General features: G+C 47.9%; 1 protein-coding gene across 3 annotated transcripts in view; it reads right to left on the reverse strand.

Annotated features, from left to right (window-relative positions):
• Window positions 1-8269: 8269 nt before the first annotated feature.
• Window positions 8270-27419, reverse strand: part of LOC126530707 (irregular chiasm C-roughest protein-like) — a 385268-nt gene continuing 366118 nt past the window's right edge. For 2 of the 3 annotated variants that reach the window (XM_050177973.3, XM_050177974.3), the window contains 8 exons: window positions 25999-26141; window positions 20751-21005; window positions 19450-19571; window positions 15408-15582; window positions 14676-14786; window positions 13362-13588; window positions 11870-12189; window positions 8270-10649 (listed from right to left, as the gene is read on the reverse strand). In XM_050177973.3, coding sequence (XP_050033930.2) covers window positions 10592-10649; window positions 11870-12189; window positions 13362-13588; window positions 14676-14786; window positions 15408-15582; window positions 19450-19571; window positions 20751-21005; window positions 25999-26141 — 1411 coding nt within the window. In that variant the 3' untranslated portion in view covers window positions 8270-10591. The remainder of the gene's footprint in view (window positions 10650-11869; window positions 12190-13361; window positions 13589-14675; window positions 14787-15407; window positions 15583-19449; window positions 19572-20750; window positions 21006-25998; window positions 26142-27419) is intronic. The other variant, XM_055070752.2, reaches the window with a different exon arrangement.

A 27419-nucleotide genomic window follows, 5' to 3' on the forward strand; every position in this document is an offset into this window, starting at 1 on the left:
CGAAGCGGCATTTTTCTGGCTTCAGAGTGAGCCCTGATGACTTGATGGCCTCTAGTACTGTGGCAAGCCGCCTAAGGTGATCGTCGAAATTTCCGGCGAATACAACGACGTCATCCAAGTATACGAGACAGGTCTGCCACTTCAATCCTGCTAAAACCATGTCCATCACGCGCTGGAACGTTGCAGGCGCCGAGCACAGTCCGAATGGCATAACCTTGAACTCGTAGAGGCCGTCTGGGGTGATGAAGGCGGTCTTTTCGTGATCTCTTTCGTCGACTTCTATTTGCCAATAGCCAGACTTTAGGTCCATGGACGAGAAGTATTTAGCGTTGCAGAGCCGATCCAATGCGTCGTCTATCCGTGGGAGGGGGTATACGTCCTTCTTCGTGATCTTGTTCAGGCGACGATAATCGACGCAGAAACGTAGGGTTCCGTCCTTTTTCTTTACCAGAACAACAGGGGATGCCCACGGGCTTTTCGACGGCTGGATGATGTCGTCGCGCAGCATTTCGTCGACTTGTTCTCTTATAGCTTCACGTTCTCGCGCCGAAACTCGGTAAGGGCTCTGACGGAGTGGGCGAGCGCATTCCTCGGTGATTATGCGATGCTTGGCGACTGGTGTTTGTCGAAGCCTCGATGACGTCGAAAAGCAGCTTTTGTATCGTCGGAGCAGACTTCTGAGCTGCTGTTGCTTAATCATAGGGAGATTTGGATTAATGTCGTAGTCTGGTTCGGGAACCATGGTCGTCGGGGTAGATGCGGCGGAATCCGAGAGGACAAACGCATTACTTGTTTCCAGAATTTCCTCGATGTACGCGATCGTCGTGCCCTTGTTGATGTGCTTGAACTCCTGGCTGAAGTTTGTCAGCAACACTTCAGTTTTCCCTTCATGCAGTCGAGCGATCCCTCTTGCGACGCAAATTTCATGGTCTAGCAGTAGACGTTGGTCGCCTTCGATGACGCCTTCTACGTCAGCGGGTGTTTCGGTGCTGACCGAAATAACGATGCTGCAGCGAGGCGGGACGCTCACTTGATCTTCGAGCACACTCAAGGCGTGGTGACTACGAGGGTTCTCCGGCGGCATTCCTTTATCTTCCGACAGCGTTACTGACTTCGACTTCAGGTTGATGATTGCGCCGTGTTGGTCCAGGAAGTCCATACCGAGAATGACGTCTCGTGAACACTGTTGGAGGATAACGAAGATGGCAGGGTAAGTCCGGTCATGAATGGTTATTCTTGCCGTGCAGATCCCAGTCGGCGTGATGAGGTGTCCTCCAGCGGTGCGAATCTGAGGGCCTTCCCATGCGGTCTTAACTTTCTTCAACTGGGCGGCGATGTGTCCACTCATTACGGAGTAATCGGCCCCTGTGTCGACTAAGGCAGTGACTGCGTGGCCGTCGAGAAGCACGTCGAGGTCGGTGGTTCTTTGTCTGGCGTTGCAGTTGGGTCTTGGCGTCGGATCACGGCTGCGTCGTGTTGAACTGAAGCGGGAACGTCGCGTCGTCAAGTCGTCTTTCGTCGGTGTAGTCTTGGCTTCCCGACTTCTTCGGGACGGCGGCGTGTCGTCTTTAGGTCGTCGAGATGGTTTCTTCGTCGTCTTCGTCGGCGGCGGAGGATCTTCGTCAGTTCGACGAACAGCAACCGCACCTCCATCGGTTGCTGCTTTTAGTTTTCCGGGTATGGGCTCGCAGAGCGGCCCCGGGCTGGGCCAGTGTATGGACGGCGCTGTGGCGACAGGTAGCGGCCTGGTGACGGCGAACGGGACGGTCGTCGAGAGTTCCACTGGGTGGCGGCTAGATAATCGGCAATGTCACGTGGGCGCTCCCCAAGCTGTGGACGCGGCGCGTTGACGGCGAACCCTCTCAGTCCCATGTCGCGGTATGGGCATCGGCGGTACACATGGCCGGCTTCTCCGCAGTGATAGCAGAGCGGGCGGTGGTCGGGGGCTCGCCAAATGTCAGTCTTCCTCGCATAGGTGCGCTGGGCGACGGGTGGACGCGCTGGCGGCGGCGGCGGTGGACGACGGAATTGCGGTGTTGCAGGACCTTGGCGCGGTCGCGCAGGGGGGCCTTGACGGCGGGCGACGGCGGCGGCGTAGGTCATTGCTTCCGGCTGCGGTGGTTCTGGTTGCACCTCAGGAACTCCAAGGGATCGGTGCACCTCTTCCTTCACGATGTCGGCGATAGAGGCCACTTGAGGCTGCGACGAAGGCAAGACCTTGCGCAGTTCTTCGCGCACAATGGCCCTGATGGTCTCGCGCAGATCGTCCGTGGCCAGTGATTGAACTCCTGCGTAGTGGGTAGAGCTTGTGCGGCGGTTGAATTGCCGGTTCCGCGTTTCGAGTGTCTTCTCAATGCCGGTGGCCTCGCGAAGGAACTCTGCTACGGTCGTCGGTGGGCTTCGTACCATTGCGCCGAAAAGTTCTTCCTTCACACCACGCATGAGTAGGCGTACTTTCTTTTCCTCGGCCATATCCGGGTCGGCGTGGCGGAACAGACGGCTCATTTCTTCCGTAAAGATGGCAACGTTCTCATTTGGTAGCTGCACTCGGGCGTCCAGCATAGCTTCGGCCCTTTCCTTGCGCACGACACTTGTAAAGGTGCGCAGGAAGCCGCTACGGAACAGGTCCCACGTTGTCAAGGTCGACTCCCTGTTCTCAAACCAAGTTCTGGCGGCGTCTTCTAAGGCGAAGTAGACATGCCGCAGCTTGTCGTCGGAGTCCCAGTTGTTGAATGTCGCGATCCGTTCGTAGGTTTCCAGCCATGATTCCGGGTCTTCGAATGTTGAACCGCGGAACGTTGGAGGCTCCCTGGGCTGCTGCAGCACGATGGGGGACGCTGGGGCTGCCATTGGGGTTTCCGTGGCCACAATCTTCTTGGTCTTCTCTGGTAGAAGTCCGTGCTCCGGGGGCAGCTGTTGAATACGGCGGCTTGCTCGATGTTCCGGGACGGCGCTGGTGTTGTCTTTGCGGTCCGGGCTTGTATTACGGCTTGTCGGGGGCGTCCGGTACATAGACGTAAAGCACCTCCACCAGATGTCACGTGGTAGTGACGCCAAAGAACACAGTAGCAGTACTGTGAACGACAAAACTAGCTTTTATTGGGCGAACCTGTGCCCACAAAACAGGCTACACTTAAAGCACAACGATAGCGGCGAACACAGTCGGCGATCGTCGAAAATCTGCCCAGCGGGTCAAGTGCGTCGGTTTTTATACAGCAGCCATCGAATGTTCCAGATTAAACGTTGGGACCCGCATGCCTTCTAAAATGTTCTACACCATTCGTGTCAAGCGATGAAATCAGATAACACAACGTTCGGCGACAACAGACAGCGGGTAGAAGCATCGATAACTTTCCAGAAACTTCGGATACATACAGGCGCGTCCCGCGCTGTGCGATAACATTTGTTCGGCGGCAAAACTTGTCGCCCGATAGAGACAAGTACACGTGTCAATATTTTTTGGTGGAGGTGCGGGGTATCGATCCCCGTACCTCTCGCAAAAAATATTGACACGGTGTTGCGGGAATTTGTTATACGGAACCGGCGAATTTTGACGCGAGGCTAGTAGGCTCATTGGGTGAGTTGGGAAATGATAGGAAGAGCATGGGAGACGTCATAACGTACGCATAAAATAAATATGTGCTAATGACCGTTGTGTTTGATATTGTGCTATTGTGCGGATCCGTCTTATTCCAATTTGTTTTAAAGGCACGCTTTTATAAGAAAATGTGAATGAACACACAGTAGGCTGGTCGAATGTTCCTTCCTGTCCCGTTGCCGCTTCTGCTTCTTAAGTGTTTCTTTAATGTAACGTATTATGTGGCTAATCTCAAGCACTCTACATGGCAGGCAGGTACGAACGTAGGTACATAGGTTTCTGTTCTGGGCCTCTTCCATAAATAAAGATAGCATGCTTTAACGAGTCCTTTGTCTCTGAACTGGATAACTGCAACAGCAGCGTTTTCCCACATCGAAGACCATCATCTTGTTTGGTTGCCTGATCTTTCCTCAAATAAATGCGCTCACATACCACAGGAGAATAGCCCGAAGGTCAGCTTCTAAAGGGTCGTTTGCGGAGTGGCCGTTGAAGAAGAATGTTTTTATATGAACTAAATATATGACAAAACGATAATTGAAATATTATATGGATGATAAATTATTTGATAATAAATGTTTAGCTAAATAAGTCTCGACTTTATCGATAATCTTTGTGACGTGCGCAACGTCCTTTCTCGATATAGTAATGCGTGTTGTGCATTTCGAAATATGCGTGCAGACTAGCACTCTTCTTATCCGCATGTCTAAGTAGGTTAGGTTCATTTAAAGGATCTAGAACCTTATGATTGCAGGTGAATGACCAAGGACTTATGCTAATTTTTTTTGATCAAGGCGTTCCAACATTGTGCTACACGGTTCATATTTCGCTGTTTCCGTCCAGACAGCTACCGTGTTGAGACGCTGTGTTAGACTGCATCCGCCTCTCGATGTAGGCCCCCATTCCTTTCCTTATAGCACTTAGTGGTACGTAGAAGCTGTGTGACATTTTACCACCTTCATGACTGGCTTTGTTCAAACAGGTTTTAACATTGCCTTGACGGCGTGCGACTTCCATCGTCGCTGCAACATAGACCATATGACATAGGCATAGGTACGTGCGATTGTATAAGGCATGGCTTCGCACATGGCACATGGTTTCACAATATGTGTTTCTCTCGCTTACATCCCTTCAGTACCAGGAACTAAGTATATAACGCAACGATCGTCATGCCGTCACCGTCATACGATAATGGTCACCGCCGTCGTCTTGCTGCTGTCGTCACGCACAGACGTTCGCGCCACACACGCAATTGGCCTGGCGCCTTAGACAAGCGCGTGGATAAACAGGTAACGCTTTATAGACCTCCAAAACGGTACTGCATAGCCAGCTACCTGCGAAATGCTTCGCATGACACCCATTCTTACAGTGTGCGAGATTGTATAATTTTTGAAGCAAAGTTGTTTTTTTTTTCACCCCTATCGCACCTTACCTTTTGTTTTTTACAGCCTAAATCGTCTGCACAGGTGCACACTGACCGTCTTAAGGGTCTCGTATCGGCGTATATAGCGCCTAATTCGGACAACACATTTCGCACCCTTAATGCGCCCATAACTCTCAGTCAGCCCCGGTCGACTGTGGCGTTTTATTAAAGGTTGTGCGCCGCACGTGTTCTTAATTGACTCACGTGATTTACAACACGAGCACATAGCAGCAAGTGGTTTAAACGCGCGGAAATGGGCAGTGCGGAGCCTTTCGGCAGTAGTTGAGTTTCGAAAATAACTGTAGGAAGGTACTATGAACAAACTAGCCAATCAATAAGAGGAAATTGACGTCATCAGACGTAAATAAGGGAGACTGCAGAAGACCCTTCCTCTCAGTTCTGAATGGCGTCCACTCGGAAGAGCCAGACCGCTTTGGAACATGACCCAAAACCACGGACCCGTAGCAATCTGTAAAGAGACCTGCACGTTGTCGATACCATGTGTTTTGTTTCTATACACCATTCTCCCAAACTAAGACAGGCCCGCTTACCTGGACTGATATCATGGATGTGCCCCGCATAATTTGATTCCCGTGAGTGCTCCAAGTGTTTCAAATGTCTATAGTTTCAACTAGCTCAGCTTCCAGCCTTAAGTTTAATTGATTGATTGGGTCCAATGTTCAAAATACAAATATATCGCATAGCTCGAATTCGCAGTGCGAGTCCCTGATATTTATGCAAACCTGACTGAATGCTCGCGAAATGAACTTTTAAATGTCGTTAAGATAACCTTGTTACGTTCCCTTAACGTTTGTTCCTTGGAATAGGGTTTATGAAAACAGGAATAATGCGCGTATAGCTTGTTTGTCGATTTAATCAATCGAAACGATACTTCGCGGCCGAGGACTTGTTTGTTATCCCGGGTTAAGTTTGCGAAACGTTATGACAGGCGGAAAGATGGAAATCATGGCTGACGAATAAAACTATCGAGGAATTCAGTCTGAATGTAGTAGAATATATATTTGGCCTCGCTGATACTTCATCCCTGGTAAAGATAAAGTGCTCCAACGACAAGAAATAACGTAAGTGAGATGGATAAATAGGTACAAAGTGAAAGAGACAATATTTTAATGAAATTCAGGAAATTAAGCCGGCGTATATGTAACAGCTTACATGCTACTCTGCATAGGAAAATAGAGTAAGGGCAGAAAGGCCATAGACAGTGGAGAGCTGAAAAGAAAGGGCTAGAATACATATGATCATAGTTTGTACAAGTGAGACAAATGAGGGGATTTTAATGTAAGCAGCCTAGAGTTTGTCAATTAAGCCAATAACTCGAAGGAATGAGAAACGAAAATTTCAAGCTTCATGTTGCTTTGAAGGCGTGAATTGAATATGCATACGCTTTCTTCGCATTTCGTTGTCGCAGCAATCTAATTTCTTAGCGACGTTCTAGTCTGAAAAAAAAAGACAGTCACGGAACTGTGCGAGCCTCATGACGAGACCTGTGAATGCAGGATGCAGATGCGTGGGTCCTTAGGTTAAGAGAGGTATAGACGACGAAGTCTGATGTCGAAGGGCACATCTCCGAGCATGTCTCACACACAGATCAATTTAATAAATCTCAGTTAACCAAAATACATCAAAGTATATAGTAGCGGCCTGGTACTTAAGGTTTAGACTGAAGTACCCTCATATAAGACAAAGGAAATCTCCAACCTACATTGGCAAAACAACCGCTCCACACAGCTCCCGCTGTCAACGTCATCACAGTTTATATTTATTGCTTTTCAACAATGTTCCTCACTGTGTCAGAACATGCCGATTATGTCGTCAAAGTGTGGGACCTGCTCGTGGTTTTCAATCGCTTCTAAGAATTGATAGGCATACCGAGCCTCACCAGCCGCGCTGGCTTAGGAAATATGTAGGTGCAGGACTATGTAGGTGCAGGTGTTCTCACCTGAAAAAAAAAAATGCTGAAGATCCAAACGCGCCTTATTGGAATCTATGTACAGTGAAGCTTTGTTTAAATGCATAAAGAATGCTGAAACCTGTGTTAGCTTCTGTGTTATTGCGATGTCCCTGCAAGTTCATATCGAGGGCCTTCACCGAACCCACATCGTACACGGTACAAGATGTCCAAACACAGCCCCTTTGCACCTGCTCAGGTGTGCGCACGTGTGCTCGCGCGCCCCTGTGCCACGCAGATTGAGAGCTTGTTGGTATTGGCACAAGTATACGTGCGATTGTGGCCTAATGGTTAGAGCATACGAGAGCTGTGTTGTGGGGAGCGAGGTTTCATGGCCGATCGAACCTAGGGCACGTGATTTCAACGTTTAAAGCAAAGCTTTCGCTGCAAAGCCTCCCGGACTTTCATGACCGTGTCTACTGACTAGCTGAGGCTGCCGCTATTGTCTTGCAAAATGCTTAGCGCGCAGGAAAGCGCGCACCACCATCTTTATTAGCCTCGTAGTTGCCCAAGTTGTTGAACTATGTTTTTCATGCAATTATACTGTAATAACACAAAGCACATCTAAATATCCTCATTGCAACAAGTATCGATCTTCACCAAGAGCACATTTCCTTTAATAAAACAAACTTTTCTAAGCTTTCTATGTCTACTTTTCTAACCATTAGGCCACAATCGCACATTGTACTTCTATCGTGCCAACGCCAACTAGCATCCCTTTGAGATGATCGCCACGCGTTGATGATGATTTTCATACCATGGCACATGTCCACAGTGGGTGATTGACCAAGATGCAGACGGTATATTTAAGATAAACATTGAAGAAATGTAGAAACAGAACGAAATTCAAGAGCTGTTGCATTGCGGAGCATGGGCGTTCCCGACAGTTTCCTGCACTCTAAAGATGGAGTAATGAAAAGGGCCAATTTATAGCATTCCACTAACCGCTTCATAGAATTTTTTTCCACTTCATGGAATCGTCGCTTCACATAGATTCCAAAGTATGCGTTGCAAAGGAAAGTCTGGGAGTGTTGGCAAAGAAAACTATGCTTTAAAAAAATTTGTTAGAACCTCGCAGCCGTCCCTCCTACACCCCCCCCCCCTCCTTTTCAGGCAATCAAAATGTGGCTATGCAGTGCTATAGTTCTCTTTCCCGAACTCGTATTACAAGGTTTCTGCACAGCTTGCTCGCAGCATCCGTAGCATCAGTCTCTGCTTCGATGCCCGTGCGTAACAAGCATTGCAAGAAGTGACAGTGCGGGCCAGTGAGCAACAACACATCTCGCTGAAACTCTCATATAGGTTTAATTAACATGCACACGCACAATGTTTCGCCTTGATAAAGTGAGCAAATTCTCATCAGCATATATCTGTACAGATGCTATCGAAGAAATAAAAAAAACAAGGAAACAAGCAAATAAAGGAGGCAAACGAGCGCGAAGCCAGAAGGGGGCGCGATTTGTCATAACGCCGGGAAGTGCTTCTTATGTACAGTGATGATTTCGCTGCTCAGTTTTCCGTGCGTCACACATGGGAAAGCTGGAGGTCGAAAGTTACAGTCATGGTCACAGAAACACACGAAGAAGAAAAATAAAAGGCAAACAACACGCCTCGGTGTGCTTGCTGTAATACCATCTTGGGAAAGGAACAGGACATCCTCTTAGCACCGAAAGTCGTCCTTTCTCGGGCGTGCTTAATGACTCGTTAGACTCGCCCCAGCAGACGTGTCCTGTAGTGGCGTACATGGCAGTCCGGTTCACGATACAGTGCACATGACAAAACAGCTCAGGCAGTCACACAATTTAGGAAACCCTGCACAGGGCCACAGTGAAATTTAAAATGATCACTGCTTTGCAAGCAAATTGAGACGTATCTTATTAGGAAACCACGCTTGCATAGAGACAAGTACTGCTTTTTCTTCTCCTTTCTTGTTTTGCCAAGCACACGACACGTGTCATTCACACTGTCACTGATGGGAAGAATCTGACGAAGGAAGCATTGAAAGAGCACATCTACTGAAAGCAATGTTATGTACACCATTGAAGGGGGATAACCAACCACAATTGGCACACGCCAACCTGTTGCTTAGAAGGCCACTTGTAATATTCAACGGAACTGAGCACTTGCATTACAACAAGAAACGCACTGCACTGAAGCATGATTTTATGGTACGCTTGATAACGTTAACGCATCTTGTGTGGTCGTTTGTACAGCACAAATGAGGACCTCTTTTAAAAAATAATTTTTGACATGAACAGAAAGAGAATGATACTAAAATTGGAAACAAAAATGTGTTCACATGCAAAACCTTAGTAAGTGGGTCAAATTGAGGATACTGCAGAGCTACCTAAAAGCGACAGCTGTAATACAATCTATGCCTTGTCTTCTGGCATAGCTCTTTCACACATTTCTGCCGGACTATTTTTCTTGTATCGTCGGCTATAGCAGGAGCAGCTGCACTGTGAAATATATAGATTGTTTAACATCACGCAAAAGCTTGGGGAAGTTGCTTATTGAGAAATTCTGCATATTTTATTTCAAATAAGGCCAGTAATGTCAGTTCGTTTTCTTGGCATGTTGTTTCAAAAATGGCCAAAAATATTAATAAAATAATAATGCCCATTTTAAGGCGCAATGACGAATTTTAGTACATTCTGATACATTCAGCCCACAAGTGCCGCGCTTCCTTATCGCATATTGATCAAACCTAACTGCACTGCTGCTCTTTTACATATTCTGCTCAGTGCTTTCTTTAGATTGCAGTGAAATACACCCCGAGTATGTTGCCCGCAACTTCGCAGGATGTGCTGCACACAATACATCACACATCGCTGTATATGGCACATATTACTTGCAGGCTGTGAGTTATTGCATGTAGAATTATGCAAGATGAAGAGCGGTCATCTGTCATGGGAAGTCATTCCTAAAGCCATGAAAGGAAAAACAAAAAGAAACAACAGAAAAACAGTGATTGCACTGTGTGATTACTAAAACACCCAGGCAGTCAGTTAAAACATCTCTGTAATTTACCCATGGCCTAACTGCACTTTTCACATACCAGTCTTTGAGAAACAGACGTTAGAAACGTTCAGTATGCTGCAAACGATGAACATGACTACTGACAAGAGGACAGCCTTTCAGCAAAAGAAGGAACATGCATTGCTCTCAGATTGGGATGCAAGAATGAAGTACTACGCTAAAAACACAGCAAGGTCACACTACTTGAGTTAATAAATAAGGCTACCCTTGCCTTGTTTTTCTTTCTAATCTAGTCAAGGAAACATGACGACATCATGCATTGACAAATACGCACACACGCACACTGATGCACACTTACATGAACAGTTAGAATTATTAACAACTCTTTGGTTCCTGACTTGAAACACCGCAAAAGTGGTGGCACCACCAGAGTCACTTCGGAAATACACGACACTTCGTGGAATTGCACCATCAGCGTCATTTCTTTTTTCCTTTTCCCAGGGTCTGGCAAGAGTTCCCCGCACACACTCTCACTGACCGCACTATGTCCACAGTGAGGGGCACACAACACTCTTGGTTGCTTCATGGAAAGCTTAAGTCCTATTTACATCGAGGTCTCCTGCCATCATACATGGGTGGCTAGTGTGCCTGGCTTGACATGGCTTTGCTGTGATGTGATGTACCTGGATGAAGAAGAATGAAGCGAAGGTGTCAGTCACTTTTCTTGAATGCCCATCATTTGTGTAAAAACGCAATCGTAGGAGACAGCAGAACCCAAAATATTCTGGCAAAACTTCCAGGCACCACGAAAGAGTCATTTTTGTCACTTGTATAATGAGGGTGAATGGTCCCAAGAGGATAAAGAAACGTTGCTTTACATCAAACTCCGAGAATTCAGGTGGCAATAAAGGGCAAGTACCTATCATTTACACCATTAATTGAGAGCGAGAGTATTCTAGGCTGCATGCACATGCAAGGAAGATGAAGGGTTCCGGACCAGGACGAATTTTTCCTCCAACTGTAAAGCTTTCTTTCTGAGAAACCTGTATGATCTCCTTTGTAGCTTGGTGCTAGTCGGGCGGATGTGAATTTCTCTCTTTCGTGAACTTTCTTCCATATCGCAAGCTTCACAACTGATTTACCAAAAGTGCCTTTACAGTGTTTTTAAAGCTCCAGGAATCCCAGATATATACATATGATGGGAGCTCAAGTTAGAAACGATGACCCCTACTCATGGCTGCGGCAGTGAAAGAATGAGGGCAAGTTCGATCACACAGTTTGCATGGAAAACAGGGTCCATATTTAGAACACTAGTCTTTTGTAAGAACATGTCTTCATTGGTCAGCATTTTGATGGCTACCACTCACGATAGCAATTTGCGTCAAAACGAGACGATCACCGCGGCGATAGCGAACCGTCTATACGTACAGTAGTTTTGTAAATAAGGGATTTGATCAATATACTGTTAATGGAGCGCGAATGAGTGAAAAGCCTTACAAAACGTTTTCAAGCTGCTGCATATTACCAGGCCTACCGGTGCGCCATGCTGGAGGGGTCTGTTGTAGGCAGTCTAAGGCTGTGTAGGCTTAAAACGAGCATGCCTGTCACTGCCTCCACTTATAAGATTTAAGAGAAAACAGAACCCGTGGACAAAGATACTATAATCATTGCACAGCCTAAGATCAGGAGGACTCATTCTCGGACGGCCACTCTCGGCGATATCACTTTCAGTGCAGGTTGGTTGGTTGGTTGATTGAGCTAAACCGGGTGAGTTGATTGGCTGGTCCAGCACTACGTCACTCGAAAGTGATTGTGTCACCGAAAGTGATCACCCCCCAGGTACGGTGCGTTTGTTTTTTTCCAGCACCCCGAGAGCTTTCCGCAGGCGCCTACAATTACTGACCTGTTCTGCGGCAGGGTGGCGCACGAAGCACCGGGCACACCGGCAGAGTTGGCAGCGACCGACGGCATGGCCCTCGGGCTGACGTAAACGCCCTGAGGGGGCGGCAGGTTCGACTGCGAGGTGCGCAGGTAAGGGTTTGCGTACCCCGCTCGGAACCGTGGGTCGATGCCCTGGCCCAGGTCGTTGAGCGACTGCGGTGAGCTGCCGTACAGACCACTGTCGCGGCTCGCGTTCAGCTGTAGCGAGGCTGCCACCGGAGGCGGGTTGTAGTCGCGCGAGTAGTCCACGTACGGTATGTAGCCATTGTTGTTTTGAGCCTCCTGCGAAGATGCAAGAAAAAAAAAAATGCAGCGTTTGTCTCGGGTGATGGCAGCGATGTCGTATCGTTTTTTCTTTCTTTTTCGTCTCTCAGTTTCCTTGTATTTCTAAGCACCAATCAGATGTATTTCTGATTTATTTCTGTGCAGCTAATTATTACTATATTTTTTGCCTGGCTCCAGCTGCATATCGCGGGTCTGGCTTAGTATCTAGGTGTCATTTTTTTGTCAAACACTGAGGAGTTGCCTTATGATAATGCACAACGTTTGAACGGTTCTACCATTAGCTTCAACCACGCATTTATACGAACAGCGACTGAAAAAGTTAATTAATAGTTAATTAACGCAAGGCACTCAATTTAAACAAATTAGCAACAATTGATCGCGTAACCTGTATTACAAAATTTGTTGTAAACGGTTGTTTTTGTTTCTCTGACCAAAGAGTTTGATAAGACGTCTCATTCATTAAGTGTTCACGTAAACGTGATTTAATGTGTATTTACTCTTTGTACACACCTCTGTGTAATATTCCGAAAAAGTTCCTAAATAAGTAAATAAACCGTGATGATAATTGAGCTCTACACTGGCAAGATACTTCAACGTTGCGACATAACTGCCTATAGAACTCTGGTAAGATTTTTAATGCCAGTGTGAAGCCGCGCATTTCTTTAATTACGTGGTAATGCTGAGATACCTTCATGTGCGCATGACTGACGGTTTGTTTACAGCGGCTGGGCATGTATTTGAATATACTGTAAGTTAAACGTTTGGGCTATGTGGGCGGGGAGGGGGGGGGGGGGGTCATCCTGAACATGCTCACAGCGCAAGGCTAAGCGTGGCTGCCCGTCTTGCTTCTTGTCTCTCGCAACCTCCCAATACATGCTGAATGTACTTGCAGCCCAAGGCTTTGTGCCGTAAGTGTACTCGGCATGTATCTGGTGGTAGCGCGATTCCGGAGTACCAACAGTAACGTCAAAAACCCATTGTAGTCAAGAAATCCACTTCTCAGTAAACAGAACTGCAAGTTACGAATATAGCATACACGTGGGAATTTAGCAGGATGCGTTGTTGGGCAAGTTGGTTCAGTGTATTTGGAAAGATCGGTTGCGCTTTGCAGACGACCACAAGGAATCACAATGTGGGAATTTACTCTGACATTTACGAGCCACACTCACCGATTTCACCGGAAACGACGAGTCTCCGTAGTCGGCTGCACTGTTGGCGTACTTGTATATATCAGCCGCGTCATGCGTACGCGCCGATTCACTATTGTCCTCCCAGTTGCGGTCGTGTTCGTTATTAGACAACGATGACGCCGTTCGGATTTCCACTTTGATGTCCGAGTCCCCCGACGAGGCCGAGTCAGACTGTTTACCCTTCTTCTCAGTGTTGAAGTCGTCATCTGGGAGACAGGAGACAGACATCTTTATTGAGGGCGAGATAATGTGTTCCTGTGTATTTTTGTAACACTGACTTGCTTCTATGCATTCATCTCTTTTGATGTGGTATTGAATACTCATATGCTATTTTATACTGATGTTTGTTCCAGTCCTTGTTATTTTCTTTGTACTGCTATATTGTCACTTTAACGTTCCTGTTCCTTCATCATTTCCGTTATGTTTATTTTCTCAATGACCGAGGGAAAGCTTAGGTGTCTTTCTAAACGTGGGAAATTCACGACTCCCGCGGTGTTTTTCGTTACGTTTTTTTGTTTGCTAACGAAAACGCCAAAATACAACTGCTGATACTACTACTACTACTACTAATGCGACTGCTACTCGCAGAACTCGCCAAAGGCGAGCGCAACAACTAAATAATTTTCGAGAGGAAACGTGGCAGATATGTTCATTTCAATTAGGTTATTATGTATGAAGTGATGAGTGTCGCGTCGTTCTTTACGCAAGTGTCATTTCTGATCACTGCTGCTTGAATCACCATGAAGAAGCGACCCAAAGGAGTGCGGGCGTGTTCGAAGTCACAGCAAAAGGAAATGCTCAGCGATTTCGGAAAGGTTGGTGTTTACTGCAGTGAACACGAAAGGAGCTCTCGCAAACAAGTGAAATCAAACGCACAGACTGATGGGTTAGTTCGTATGGAACCATGTACACGTTAGCACAAAGGGCACGCACACATGGCAACATCCCCCCAACCCACCTCACCCCTCCCCCCCCCCCCCCCCCCCCGTGAGCCTGTCTTTTCTGTTGGCGTGTGCTTGTGCTTGTGCCCTTCGTGCAACCAGTGTGCATGAAGTGAAATCAATCCCTGGTGTGGCATGCCCACAACTGCAAGGCCACGTCGAATGCGCTCAGATGTATTTAATTAGTAGCAGTTGACCTGAGTTGTTAGTACACTGATATCTGGAAAAGGCTTTCTGACATTCGGGAAATAATAAATACTATGTTCACCGAGTCAGTATTGACGACATCTGTAACTATAGCGTCAAGCACAGTTCTCGTACGCATGTAAATAGTACTCGTGCTGTCACTTACCTTTGACAATATTTTTCTTTCGCAGGCAGAGAATAATAGAGATCGTCACGGTCACGACGAGCACGATGCCCCCGATGACGCCAGCCAAGATTATCACCATTGGAAGGTTTTCTGCAATGTCGTAAAAGTTAGCGATGTATCAGCTGCGCATTTAACAGCGCCACATGATTCTAAGAGCAGGTGCCTTATAGCACTATATTAGATACAAGAAGCACAAAAAGGATACATATGTAATGTGTTAAAAAAATAAAAATAAAGGCATCTAGAATGTATTACTTTCTGGAAATATGAAATCACAGAAAAACATACTCTTAAAAACAACTAAGTTACAATTTCATACCCTCCTAAGTTATTTACACGATAGTTCTTCCAAAACCTTCCCTCCCCGGATCTGCTGGCCTTAAGTATCCGCTGGAAGCAGATCACACATAATTCGAATCGTACGTACTTCCCTTTCCATTCTGTGTGCTGGCATGTACACCTTACCTGCACACTTATGTTTACCCAAGTATACCAGTCAAAATCTCACACCGCACAGCATTTCCCCTCATGGTCACGCAATGCCACATTACTGACACTTTTCTTGTAAAGCGTGCTTCGCCCTTAAAATATTATTTACGACGTGAAGCCTAACCCATCCAAAGAGGTGCAGCGATTGAAAATGTATTTCTCTTGGCGACGTAGTGCCCCTGCCATAAAGAAACTAGCACATGTGTAGGCAGTAAGACTTACTTTGTTTTCGAACGGTGATGAGCCTCGTGTCATAACCAAACTGATTCCACACGGAACAGTTGTACTGCCCGAAGTCTTCCTCAGCAGCATTGTGGATGATCAGCAAGTTCCTGAGTCCGTTCGACAAAGGCTCCTTTACGATTTCGTAGCCCTGGTTATTGTCGATGTCAACCAGCTGCAACAGAAAAAAATACACAGGAATAAGTAGAAGGACGATGTGCACGACAAACAGTTTAACGGAATTTAAAGTTCAATGACGAAAGTTTTGGAACAGCGTGAATTAGCACTGTATAATGAGGTGAGTCATAATTTTCATTCTTCCAAACATATTGGTCAGAGACTAGGATGATAACAGATAGTTAAGGTCTATGAGGACACAGAAAGTTATAACATTAAACTGTTAAGAATTTCATGGAAGGAGTAGGTGTTAAGCAATCCTATTTGTAAAGGCGCTACATTTTATCATTGAACCACACAAATACGTAGCGACTACACACACACATACACACGACTAAGGGCTACACATCACGAAGCGCTTAGTCAGGCGTATGTGTCCCTATTTTATTTTGTGCCGATATGTAGCGCGTATATAAAGATCACGCTCCTGTAATCCGCGGTGACGCAAAGGCAGCACCGTGTACAACACGGGCCTCACTCATAGGCACCTCAATTCTCAGTCTACCGCAATGTTTTGAAAGAAAAAGAAACAGAAACGAGGAAAAACTACATGGATAACAATGTTGTTGTACAGTAGTACCGCAATAACATAGTTTTCGGTTAGATAGTGACATAGTGGGTGGGCTACTTAATACGGCGAGCGATGAGTGTAACATCCCTTATGTAACAAAAGATTTGAAGTTTGCCAATTTTAGCGGCAGCAAATAAGGAGTTAGCCGGAGGCGCGATGTTCGCCTTAGAAATGTGAAGCTCACGCATCCCAGCAAGTCGCTTGGACAGTACCGCAGTTTCTGAAATCATTCATAACGCGGCGCCGTCCACGCCTTCCAAGTCAACCACGACTGCTTTCGCCGAGGCTAATTCCAAGACTGCGTTTGCTCCAGCGCCCGAATCGTGGCATTTGGAAGAGACGTTTTGTAAAGATGTGTCTGCTCGTTAGCCGTTATCCTTGCGATATGCAGGAGAAAAGGAAGAAAAAAAAAAGAAAACAAGGCCGTTGCTGGAACGCTCGGGCCACGCGCTAGCGACCATTGTGCACAACCGATTACGGTTCTTAAAACTATCAGCGCCGAGAGCGGCGACAGAAGGAACGGCCGGCTGGGCTGCCGTTTCTTCCGCGGACAATGTTTCACACGCAGCAAATTGAATGTCGCTGGCAGCGGACCCCGCGCGACGGGCTCGCGTAGCGAAAGCGAAGACGGCAACGGGAGAGCAGGAGCCCGCCCGGGCCTGACCGTTGTTAATCACGCCGCGACCGCGTCATTTAAGCGTGAGACGCCGCGCGGTCCGGGCGCGGAGCGCGGCTTGCACTAAGAGAGACTCGCGGAACGGGACAGGGAAGCGCGAGTAGACACCAGATTAATCAACGAAATGGTCCAGAAAAGTAAACTGTCGGATACCGCTAAGAGAGAGTGCGACGCTAGGATCTACAATGATAAAACGAGCGAGACAGAGATCGAGAGAGTGAGAAAGAGAGAAAGAGAAACATAGAGGGAAGGAGAGTAAAAAAAAGAAAAACTAAGGCGAGTGATACGGTAGCGAAGGAGACGGGGAAGTTGTCGAGACAACGAAACGAGCTCTAGTACAGTGAGAGCACCGGGAGCGACGGAAGAGCGGACAACCCTACAACAGAACACGGGCTCCAGCGCACAGCAAGGCCAGCAGCAGCAGCGTCCGGTGGCCGTCGTCTTTCCAGCGGCCTCAATCAATACTCATTAAGGGACGTTTCGTCATCGTCAGGCCCGTTTCCTTCGCTTCACTTGGCCTTCGCCACCGAGTCCTTTACAGGATTGATGGCGGAGCCTTATCTCGCACATTTTTCGTTTGTTTCTTCCTCCCCCCTCTCCCCCCACTCTTTCTTTCTCTCTCCCCTTTTCTTTTTATTTCCTATCTGCCTCCTATCCGAACTCTCTACGCTAGCCGCTCCACTACCGGTCCCTTCCTCGTACGTCCGACATTCTTCGGAAAGAAAAAAAAAATGTAAATCAATCGAGAAGCACACGGCTCCTGGCACCGAGAAGACGCTGTTGGCCTCAGGGTTCAACGAATTGGGTTCGGCCAGATGACACTGCCGTCGCTTGCTCCTTACGCCTTTTCTCTCTGCACGTTTTTGATACATTCATTTTTTTTTTTTGTCTCTCCTGCACTGTTTTATCAGTTCGCGCAAAATGAGAACCCTGGGAACTTGAGAAACAAGATGAGCCAGTATAAAAAGAAAAGCCTAAAGATCGCTACTCCCGCTCCCATTGCCTCGGGAAAACAAAGAAAAAGAGACGTCGAACGAGGCCCTCAGCTGCGCGCTACTCGTTTTTCATGGTGCGAGTGACCCTCGAGGGAGTTGTTCAAATTAAATGCGTGGCCCCGTAATGTCAGCCATACCAACCTTCTGCGCGTTCCCGAGTCTCGTCGCTTCTCTTGCCGAGCTTACCATGTCCGCGGTCGTCTAATTTGTCGCCAGTGGGGTCTAATAACGAGACAGTCGGAGCTCATTTGCTTCTCCTTCCCGAAAAGGGAGCGCGATCGAACCAAATTCCCGCGATTAAAGGGGAAAAAAGAAGTGGCATACACACGTAGTGAGAAAGACCAATAATAACAGAAACTTGTTCAAACGTGACTTCAGTGGTCGAGCCACTTCACGGCTTTTCTTTTCTCTTTAATGACACGGTCCGTGAAGTACAGACGTATTAGGGAAATGACCGAAACCGGACGCTGTTTCATTAAGGGCCGAACGACGCGTATGCGAGAAATTAGAAGACAATAAAGGTGATCTACACTACAGTTTTACTCGCTCAAGATCGAATTTGGAGAGAGTGAGTGAGTGCGTTATCGCTTATTTAACGGAAAGCGCCAGAAAAAGGAAAAGAAAAATGCGCGGGAAGCGGTAGGCCTAAAGTCATGGTATACCAACATTATCTCGCCCTTGCTGATGTGCCCGCCTGATAAAGCTAGGGGGGGGGGGGGGGGAGTATTTTTTAATAACCTTGCCGTACGTCAGGCAATTCATGCAGGACGTGAAGGTAGAGAAGAAAGGGACCCGCCCATGGAAACCACTTGTGCTTGCAAACCCGCTACTATCGGCAAGTGCCTCTTTTATCGGGTTGCGTTGATCACTGCTTGAAATGACACGTCAGTGCGAAATATTTGTTTTCCCGGCTAGCACTTCTCCACAAGAGATCGAAGATTGCTTTAGTCTGTTTTCATTCAACGTGGCAAACGGTGCAAACAAAACCTCAAGCACCTGATATGGAGGTACCCCGTCGGAAGTGCGGCAGGGACTGCCATTAATTATTTACTTATTAATAAACGCTTTTTCCTCTCTCGCTATATTCAATTTGCACGTTGCTCAACTTCATTAGAACGTTTTCATGATACTGAAACTAGCTTTCCAACGGTACAGCGTGTCAAGCTAACCACGGCATACTCATTTTTGCATTCCGTGTGTACCAGCGGAGTATGCTTGTCTCGTGAAAAGGAAAATGAGGACCTGGCTGTCGCGAGGAAACCGTGCGCAAGAAACAGGCCCCAGCAAGCGCATCTTGTCCTTCGTGCCTCTTTTGGAACCACGACCGATGCCGCCATAAGTAGGGCAAATATGCAATGCAGAGAAGTGCGCTTAAGGAAACGGTCTGTTTCGTCATGCTCGACCGTTCCAAATGTTATTCGGAGGATCCACGAAGAAAGCCCCTGAATGTGAAATAGCGTCCCGTGTGTTTATGAAACTGACACTTTCCGAACGAAAAAAAAGAAAAAAAGAGAGATACGCGTTTCTAGGAACGCGGCAGAGCATAGATGTAATTTTCAGAAACGAGCGTTGGATCTAGAGAGAGTGTGTGTGAGAGAGAAAGCGGAAGGGGGTGTGGATTACCTGAAGATTCCTGGACCAGGCCACCCTGGTGGGCGGCGGTACGGAGGTGATGATGCACTCAACGCGTACCTGCTCCCCTTCGACACCGTACTGGGTCGTCGGGCTGCTCACTTTCGGAGGGCCTGCAGGAAAGGAAGAAAAGAAAGAAACCATTAGTGATTCCGAATGCTTATTACGGTAAGCCACCCGAAACATGTTTCTGAGCAATGCGCTTAGAAGTGCGTCGACAGTTTTCCGATTGCTCAAGCGCCAAGTTCTAATGGAAACCTATTCAGAAGTAACTGCCTGGCGTCCATGCGCCGAGATGCAGAAATTCGGAGAAACCGTAAGCGTTGCCAAAAGAATGCTATCGCTTACGCCGTTCCTGGCGGCGTTCCTCGGTCGTAACTCATTCAAGTCCCCTTGACTCAATAGTGTGGGTATGCTGCAGCATCATCGCGACGTGGAACCACGTGCAGTTGGGAGATTGCCTGCTTCAACTAAATGCTCGCGCAGAGCAGCGGAGCCGCGCCTACGCGTCCCTTTGCAACTGATTTCGCGGAGGAGAGATTGTGACGCAGCTGATGCATTGTCTTTGGTGAAGCTGCTGTCTTACCGTCGCTGCCTATCTTAGACGAAGGCAGTCGTGCATGTTCTGAACTGAATTAACGAACGAACAAATAAATCAAAAAGATATCAACACGCTACCGATCAGAAATAAATCAAGAAAGAAACGTACATGCGGCGAGCGATAGCACAAAAGATAGCGACTGCCGTTTTGTTCGGCAATCGCTCCCTTATACCGTCTACCAGCTCTGATCGCCTTAAGCGGTGGAAGGAATAGGCGAGGGCATCGGTGCCCATCGGGGCGTGCCAAATATTTCCGCAGCTGGAGCGGCTAGCGCCAATCACCAAAGACCTCTTCCTATGCGCCTTATCCACAGACTAAGGCTCACTCCATACTGTCTCGCTGCGAAACTGCCGAAACACAGGAAAGAAAAACGGAGTTTACGATTACGATCGCGAACTAGCGTTCTTAATTTCATCGGGACTCACGTGGCCCTTTTCGAAATTACCACGTTTTTTTAAAGTCTGCGTGCTCGTCTGAATACCAAAGGCTATCCAGCTAAACTGTGCCCTCAACTTACGGACCAGGCATGGAGCGGGGTTTTTTTTAGTGCGCGTGCCGCCACCAACCCCTCCTCCCACGCGGTCGAAGTTTGGTGGCATTCCCTGTAAACAGTAGCGGCGCGCGGCGGCGGCAGGCACGCACTGCAGTCACGTGGCCAGGCTGCCGCCTAGCAGCAGGCGGGGCAGCGCACCTTTGACGTAGACGTGCACGTCCTGGGTGATCTCCGGGAAGCCGGGCACCGTGGCGCGGCACGAGTAGCGGCCGGCGTCGCTGGGCCGCATCGCCGGGATGACGAGCGTCGGCTGGCGGGCCAGCACGCGCTCCGAGCCCTCGTGGTGCCAGACAATGTCCGGCTTCGGGTTGGAGTCCACCTCGCACCGCAGCGCCACCTCGGCCCCTTCCTCGGCGGCCACCGTCTCGGCCGCGCTCTTGAACGCCGGGCGGTCTGCGCGGGGGGAAATAACGAAGAGGCAGACTGGGTTACCACAAACGTCGTCGGCATGGATGTATGAATGGATGGATGAATGCGCCTTAGCGCCTCAAACCAACACAGAGGCTGTGCCGATGTCGGCAATGGATGTCTTCGGAACGAGTTTGACAACCAGTGGGTTTTCCGCAACCTGTGCTTAGTAGGCGTGAAAAGAAATAAAGAAATAGAGAAAGAAACACTCGACGTGACATGCTTTCGAAGGCGACAGAGAATTAGATGGTGTGAAGAAATTAAGAAAATTTCAGCCATAAGAGGGAATCAGCTGGCGCAAGACGGGCGCAATTGGAGATCGCCGGGGTTGAGGCGTTCGTCCGGCAGTGCACAAAAGTAGGCTGCTGCTGCTGACGCTGCTGCTGCTGATGATGATGACACGTGAAGCGTTGATGATGATGACACGTGAAGCTTTGATCATGAGTACTTCTTGTTGGGCTAGTTGGCGAAACATAGGAATTAGAAAAGGGCGCGCAAATTAACACACACACACACACACACACACACACACACACACACACACACACACACACACACACACACACACACACATCCCTAGTCCTGTCTATCCTTCATCTGTGTGTGTGAGTTAATTCGCGCCCTCATTTGTAACAGCTACATCCATGATGAATTAAAATTACCAGTCTGGAATACTGACCAGCCTGCCCTGGTCTAGCAGTTTGGTGTAAGTATAACTACTACATAGCGCGTCTACGTCCAAAACTTATAGTAAGCAATCAGCGACGATAGCGTAAACATGAGCAGTCAGTCTGTTGTACTGTTGTGAATTTTGTGAAGTGTTTCTCTCTGAATTATGCGGACTAACTCGCCTTAAGAAAAAAAAAAAAAGAACACTGCACCCCATTTTGCTCAAAGTAGAGTCATTAGGTAGATGAATGATGGCTTCGGGAAAGGCTTACTTTTAGCAAGCAACGTATGCGCCACGACCAGGTGGTAGCGATCGCCAGGCGATCAGGTATCGCGATATATCGCAAGCTAGTTGTGAGATGTTCTCACTACTTTTCTTGCGTTTTTGTCGTCTTCGGAGACGTTACTAAAACGCCAAATTACGGAATTATTACGAAGGTGTGATTTTATATCACTGGAGCACGACGGTTTCGTCAGGTTGCTCTAGTTATTCGGGACTTTTCACCACGAGCGACAAACTTGCCTGCTCAGTCCCCGAGGTACTTCTGATAGCAGAGCCGCCCGCAACATTTTCGGCAACGACGAATGTATAGCCTTTTCTAATAGCGTTTACAGATAATATTCAATCACAGTAGCAACTTCAGACAAGGTTGCTGCCCTCATGTATTGGCGCGTATAGAAATATGAATCTGGCGGTTTTTTTTTTTTTCATTTATCGCCATGTTTTACAATAACAATAGAATAAGAAACAAAATAAAATGATTTAGCTATATAAGGGCGCCAGTGCAAATGTCGGCCGGACGAGAAATCTCGGACTACAAGGCAACGACCAATGAACCGGCGCAATAAGATTTGGGTGTTTGGAAAAAAAGACGACTAAGCCACTTCTCACAACTCAGTAATCGCAGTCTCCAACAAATCTGGGGGGAAGAAAGAAGAAAGAAAGACGGTGACACAGACATCTCACTTCCTAGCATTACACTTTGTCACGGTAGTAAGGGCACCCAGCAGTGCGAAGGGCAATACGAACACTTCGCTATAACGAGCAAAATAAAATGAACGCCACCCGAAAGGGCGGTTATTGTTTAGGATGGAATGAATTCGCTTTACAGAAATCCTACACACTCGTTTCTAGAAGAATAAGAAAATGAAAAAAAAAAAAGAAGGCAACGTCGGATAGAGTGAAATCGCATCGCAGAGGCCCTCCTCCAAAAGCGCGCGGCGACAAATGGCTATTGACAGCCCTTTCGTACTTCCTAAACGTGAAAAACGAACGCCCCGATGAGTTTAAAAAAATAAGCACGAGAGAAAAAAAAGAACGTTGAAACGGGGGGAAAACGTCTCCTCGGCGAGCGAAGGCCTTGAGCGATCGGTGGTCGAACACGTAAATTTGGCGCACAAAGCGCGCAGCGCGCCGGAGTTGTCCCTATCGCCCTTAAAACGTCACGGCTTGTTTTTTCTCCAGCTCGGGAGATGTTTTGCAGGCGCCCCATTCGGACAAGCGAAAGCTCCCTAATCAAATTTTGCGAGCTCTCCCTTCCCTTATACGGCGGGCGCTGCACGGCTAGCTCTTACACGTTTCCTCGACTCTCCTCAGTCGCTCGTTCTCTTCCTTCCGTATTTTTTTTTTTTTTCATTTATTTCTGGCAAACGTAAGAAGTGGGGATATAAGGCGCACGAAAAGGAAAGCGTCAAGTGCCAGCACACTCTGGGCATACAGTTCTAGCGAGAGTAAAAGAAAGAATGGCGGAAAAAGAAAGAGAAAGATCTGGTCTGGAGAGGGTAGCATAAAGGAAACAAGCGACACAGAACCGCATCGAAGAGCGCTACGCGTAGGAATACAAGGCTTACGAGACAGACAGATAGTGAGAAAGGAAGTGCGCGAAGAGAATCGTAAACAAAGGAAGGGAAAGGGAAAGCAGAAGCCGAGAGTGGGTGAGGGGTAGGGGCAAGGAGAAGAGACAAGAAGCCAGAGTAGTCGGTCTGTATTGGCCAGCTCTACACACGAAAGCACATAAACTAACAGAAAGAAAGAAAGAAAGATAGAAGGAAGGAAGTGCGAGAAGATCTCATTCGCTTCTAACGGCTGTCTCTCCGCTTTTCCCCTCTCTCGAACGGTATTTCCCCTTCGCGTTCCGCTCCACTTGCGAGTCAGCCATTTGCTTCTTCTGATGCCCAGTCTCCTTCCCCCAACCAGCTACTTTCTTATTTTTTTTGCGTTTGCGTTATTTCTTTGCTCCTGTAGACACAGAAAGCAGCCCGACGTGTATCGCTGGCGAGCGAGCGCGTGTGTGTACGTGTATAATATATAACAGGCGTATTTTCGCGCGGACCCTAAGCTGGAAGGGAAGCAAAGGAGAGTTATGACTTTCTCGACATTCTGTTTCGTTACAGGAGAGGGGAGCGAGGAGGAGGCACGGAATAGAGGTAGGAGTTGAGGGGAGGGAGACCGTGGGGGGTGGGGGGGGGGGGGGACAGACAGGGCCCTTCTTTATTTCTCTCCGGACAGCCACGCCACGAAAGCTGGGAAGATTTGTTCAAACGGAATGTAGGTCAGAAAAACGCTCGCTTTGAAGAACGGACTAAACCGAGCAGCGCGCGCACACGGCTGGCAAGGAAAGGAAGAAAAGAAGAAAAAGAAAGAAATTAAAGCGTTCGGACTTTTAGGAAAGCAGAGCAAAAGGGGGAAGCCCCGTCAGGGCCGCTTATACGCAGCGAAGATAACTTGCCGCCGCGGTGCCGGCTCATGTCACGAAGCAATGGATAACCGTTGCAGCGTACCCTGCTTTCTTTCTCTGTTTTTTTTTGTTTCCTTTCGTCGAGATCCTACTAACTCGTTCCTTCAGCCGCGTTAAGCTACGGCTTCGCTCACTGTCGAGAGATAGTTTAATGTATAATAGAAGGAAAAGGCCGCAAGGGTCGCTCAAAGGAAATAAGTGCTTTGAGCTACTTCACGAGAAATTCTGCAAGGCTATAGTCTCGCAAGTTTTACTCTCGTTCGCCGATCAATGTTAGGACAAAGGGCTACTCGTCTGCTGTTAAGTTTATTCAGCCTAGCAAAAAAAAAATAATAAAGATTGAAAGCGCCCTGATAACCATCACATGCTCGGCGGCTGAAACGGCAACGAGGAATTGTATACGAGTTGGGATAAATTTTAATGACGTGCTTTCCGCAGAACGATCCAAGTCGACTTGGCAACGCCTGCGAGAACTCTCGCGACGTGAAACGTAGAGAACGTCCAGGAATTCTCTATCGCGTGGCAATCCCCAGCGGCGTGACAATGCTTTCAAGAGCGACGTATGTTGATATTTGACGAAAGACGTCGAAGGCTTACTGCGCATCATATTTCGCCCGCTATCGCGTCTCTTCTTCGCCTCACCGGCGACGCTGTACATTGCGCGCCTTCTTTTTTTCTCTTTTTTTTTGCCTGTAGGTATGGAAGAGTCGTAACGCTCTATTGTAGTGGGTGACTTAGAAAATACTAACTCACCCAAACAACCATCCCGCCGCTTTTGGAAATGAAATTAAATTATGGGGTTAAACGTCCCAAGCAAAGCTGGGATTGCGATGGCCTCCTTAGTGGAGGGTGCCGGAATAATTTCTTCCGCTATAGGGCTTTATAAGTACACTAGTGTTCTTGTATTCCGCCACATTCGAATAGTACCGCCGCGGAAGCGAATCGAACTTGTGACCTCGTTTTCAGCAGCACACTCCTTGGCCATTCCGCCGCCGCGGCGCATCTATGAGCTTACGTTGCAGTTTGTGCACTGGTCGTGTCCGAGCACATATGCAAAACTTTGGCGGTCACTAAACAAAACAAAGTTATAAATTTTAGCGCTACAGCTAATCCCGCTCCTACAATGGTAACGTAGCCGGAAAAGGACTGCTAAATGTCTTCGTTAGTCTAACACAGCCGTATCCTCGTCTGAGACGGCCATTTGAGCAGGCGGGTAATCTGAGCCTTCAGATAACTCTGAATAAGCCTGCAGAATCAGCAACGTCGTTAGTAACGTCTGAACTGTAGCTTCAGAGTTACCGCAAGGTATACCGTAAGGTCGGGCGTTGGCGTAACATTTCATTGCTAACGTCAGACATTAGTAACGTGAAAGAAAAAATTTACTGATACCCGTTCGTTCAGCAAGATTCAATATGTATAACAGCGCAACTTGGAACGAGGACAGAATCTGCAAATCAGACAAACGCTTGTCCTTGCGTGCTTTTCGGCATTTCGTCTCCGTTCCGAGTAACGCTGTTACATATTGCAGTCGGATCGTAATGAAAAAAATAAAAGATACCGCATACACTCACAGTGGATGTTGAGTGTGTGCGTAGACTTCGTCGTTCCGACATCATTGCGTGCCTCGCATGTGATTGTGTCTCCGTTGAAGCTTCGCGTCACCCGGGGCAGGACCAGCTCCGTCGTGTGGTCGCCCGCGATGATCTCGTCGTTCCTGAGAAGAGTAGACAAGGCAGACAAGGCGATAAGTGCTGAGCGACGACTGCACGTCTAAGTGAATGCGAATGCGCATTTTTAAAGGGTTTCCCGGCACTCTCGACGCAACACTTTCTTTCCCCTCGATAACCATAGCGGCTGACATTATAGGAAATAGTAAAACTTATTTACTTTTCGAGTTCTTACGCGCGATCTCTTAAGATGCGCAAGAGCGGAGTGCAGAGAACCATGGGTGTTGAATGAAATCGACAGTCGCAATCTCGTTACATGCACGGGATTACGTGAGGGCATCGCCATTTTATATAGAGAAAACTAAAATACAGGCGAGGTTTGCTGTGCGGGACGCTAAGAAACTAACTTTAATTGGCGTGAGCTGAGATAAAAATGTAACGGCCCTGTTTCACGGAGTTAATAATGTTGAGCCGAAATGCCGAGATTAACTGTGCAGGCGAGAACGCGCGCGCGCACACACAAACACACACACACACACACACACACACACACACACACACACACACACACACACACACACACACACACACACACACACACACACACACACACACACACCGCGAGGAGGTAATCAGGTGCGTAGTCTTTGTTTTTCTTAAGCTCTATAGGCTTGTACGTCACTTTCATTTCAGCAGACAAGCACGGAGAACACACTCGCCCGACAGGGGCGGTACGCCCGCTTTCTTCTATTAAAACAAAGTTTTCCAACGCGAGAAATCTGAAGCTGACACGAACGAATAACAGATCAAGAAACGCGGAGTGAGTGCGATGGGTGCGTTCCGAAGCTACGTCCTCCAGGAGCCAGAATTAACGGCCTTTTTTTTAACCAGAAGCTTTAACACCCGCCCCGAACCCGGCCGGCCTGTTGCAAGTCAGCATCGCCGGAGAGGTATTTTGTTTTTTGTTTTTGAGACGGCCAGTTTTCTGGGGCGCCGGCGAATACAGACGAAGAAGGGCACGGAGGCGACAGACTCCTCGGGGGAAACGTGTCGCGAATGCCAAAGAGCGACTGGGCGCCCAAGGGCGCGAAACTCGAGCAGACAGCGACACGTTCACCGCTGCAGGGGTGCACAGCACTTTCCCGAGATCGGCTCTCGAGAGCAGCTAATTCAAGCCACCCTCGCCACCGCTACTCCTTCACCTCCTCACTCAAACGCGCGCGCGCAAGCACACGAACACACTCAAGTAGCGGAGAAGAAAAAAAAAAGCACTAGAAAAGAAAAAAAGAAAAAAAAAACACGGTCTTCGCGCTCTTCAGTGACAG

This window comes from Dermacentor andersoni, chromosome 5, assembly GCF_023375885.2.
Source record: "Dermacentor andersoni chromosome 5, qqDerAnde1_hic_scaffold, whole genome shotgun sequence".
In the NCBI taxonomy this organism is placed as follows: domain Eukaryota; kingdom Metazoa; phylum Arthropoda; class Arachnida; order Ixodida; family Ixodidae; genus Dermacentor; species Dermacentor andersoni.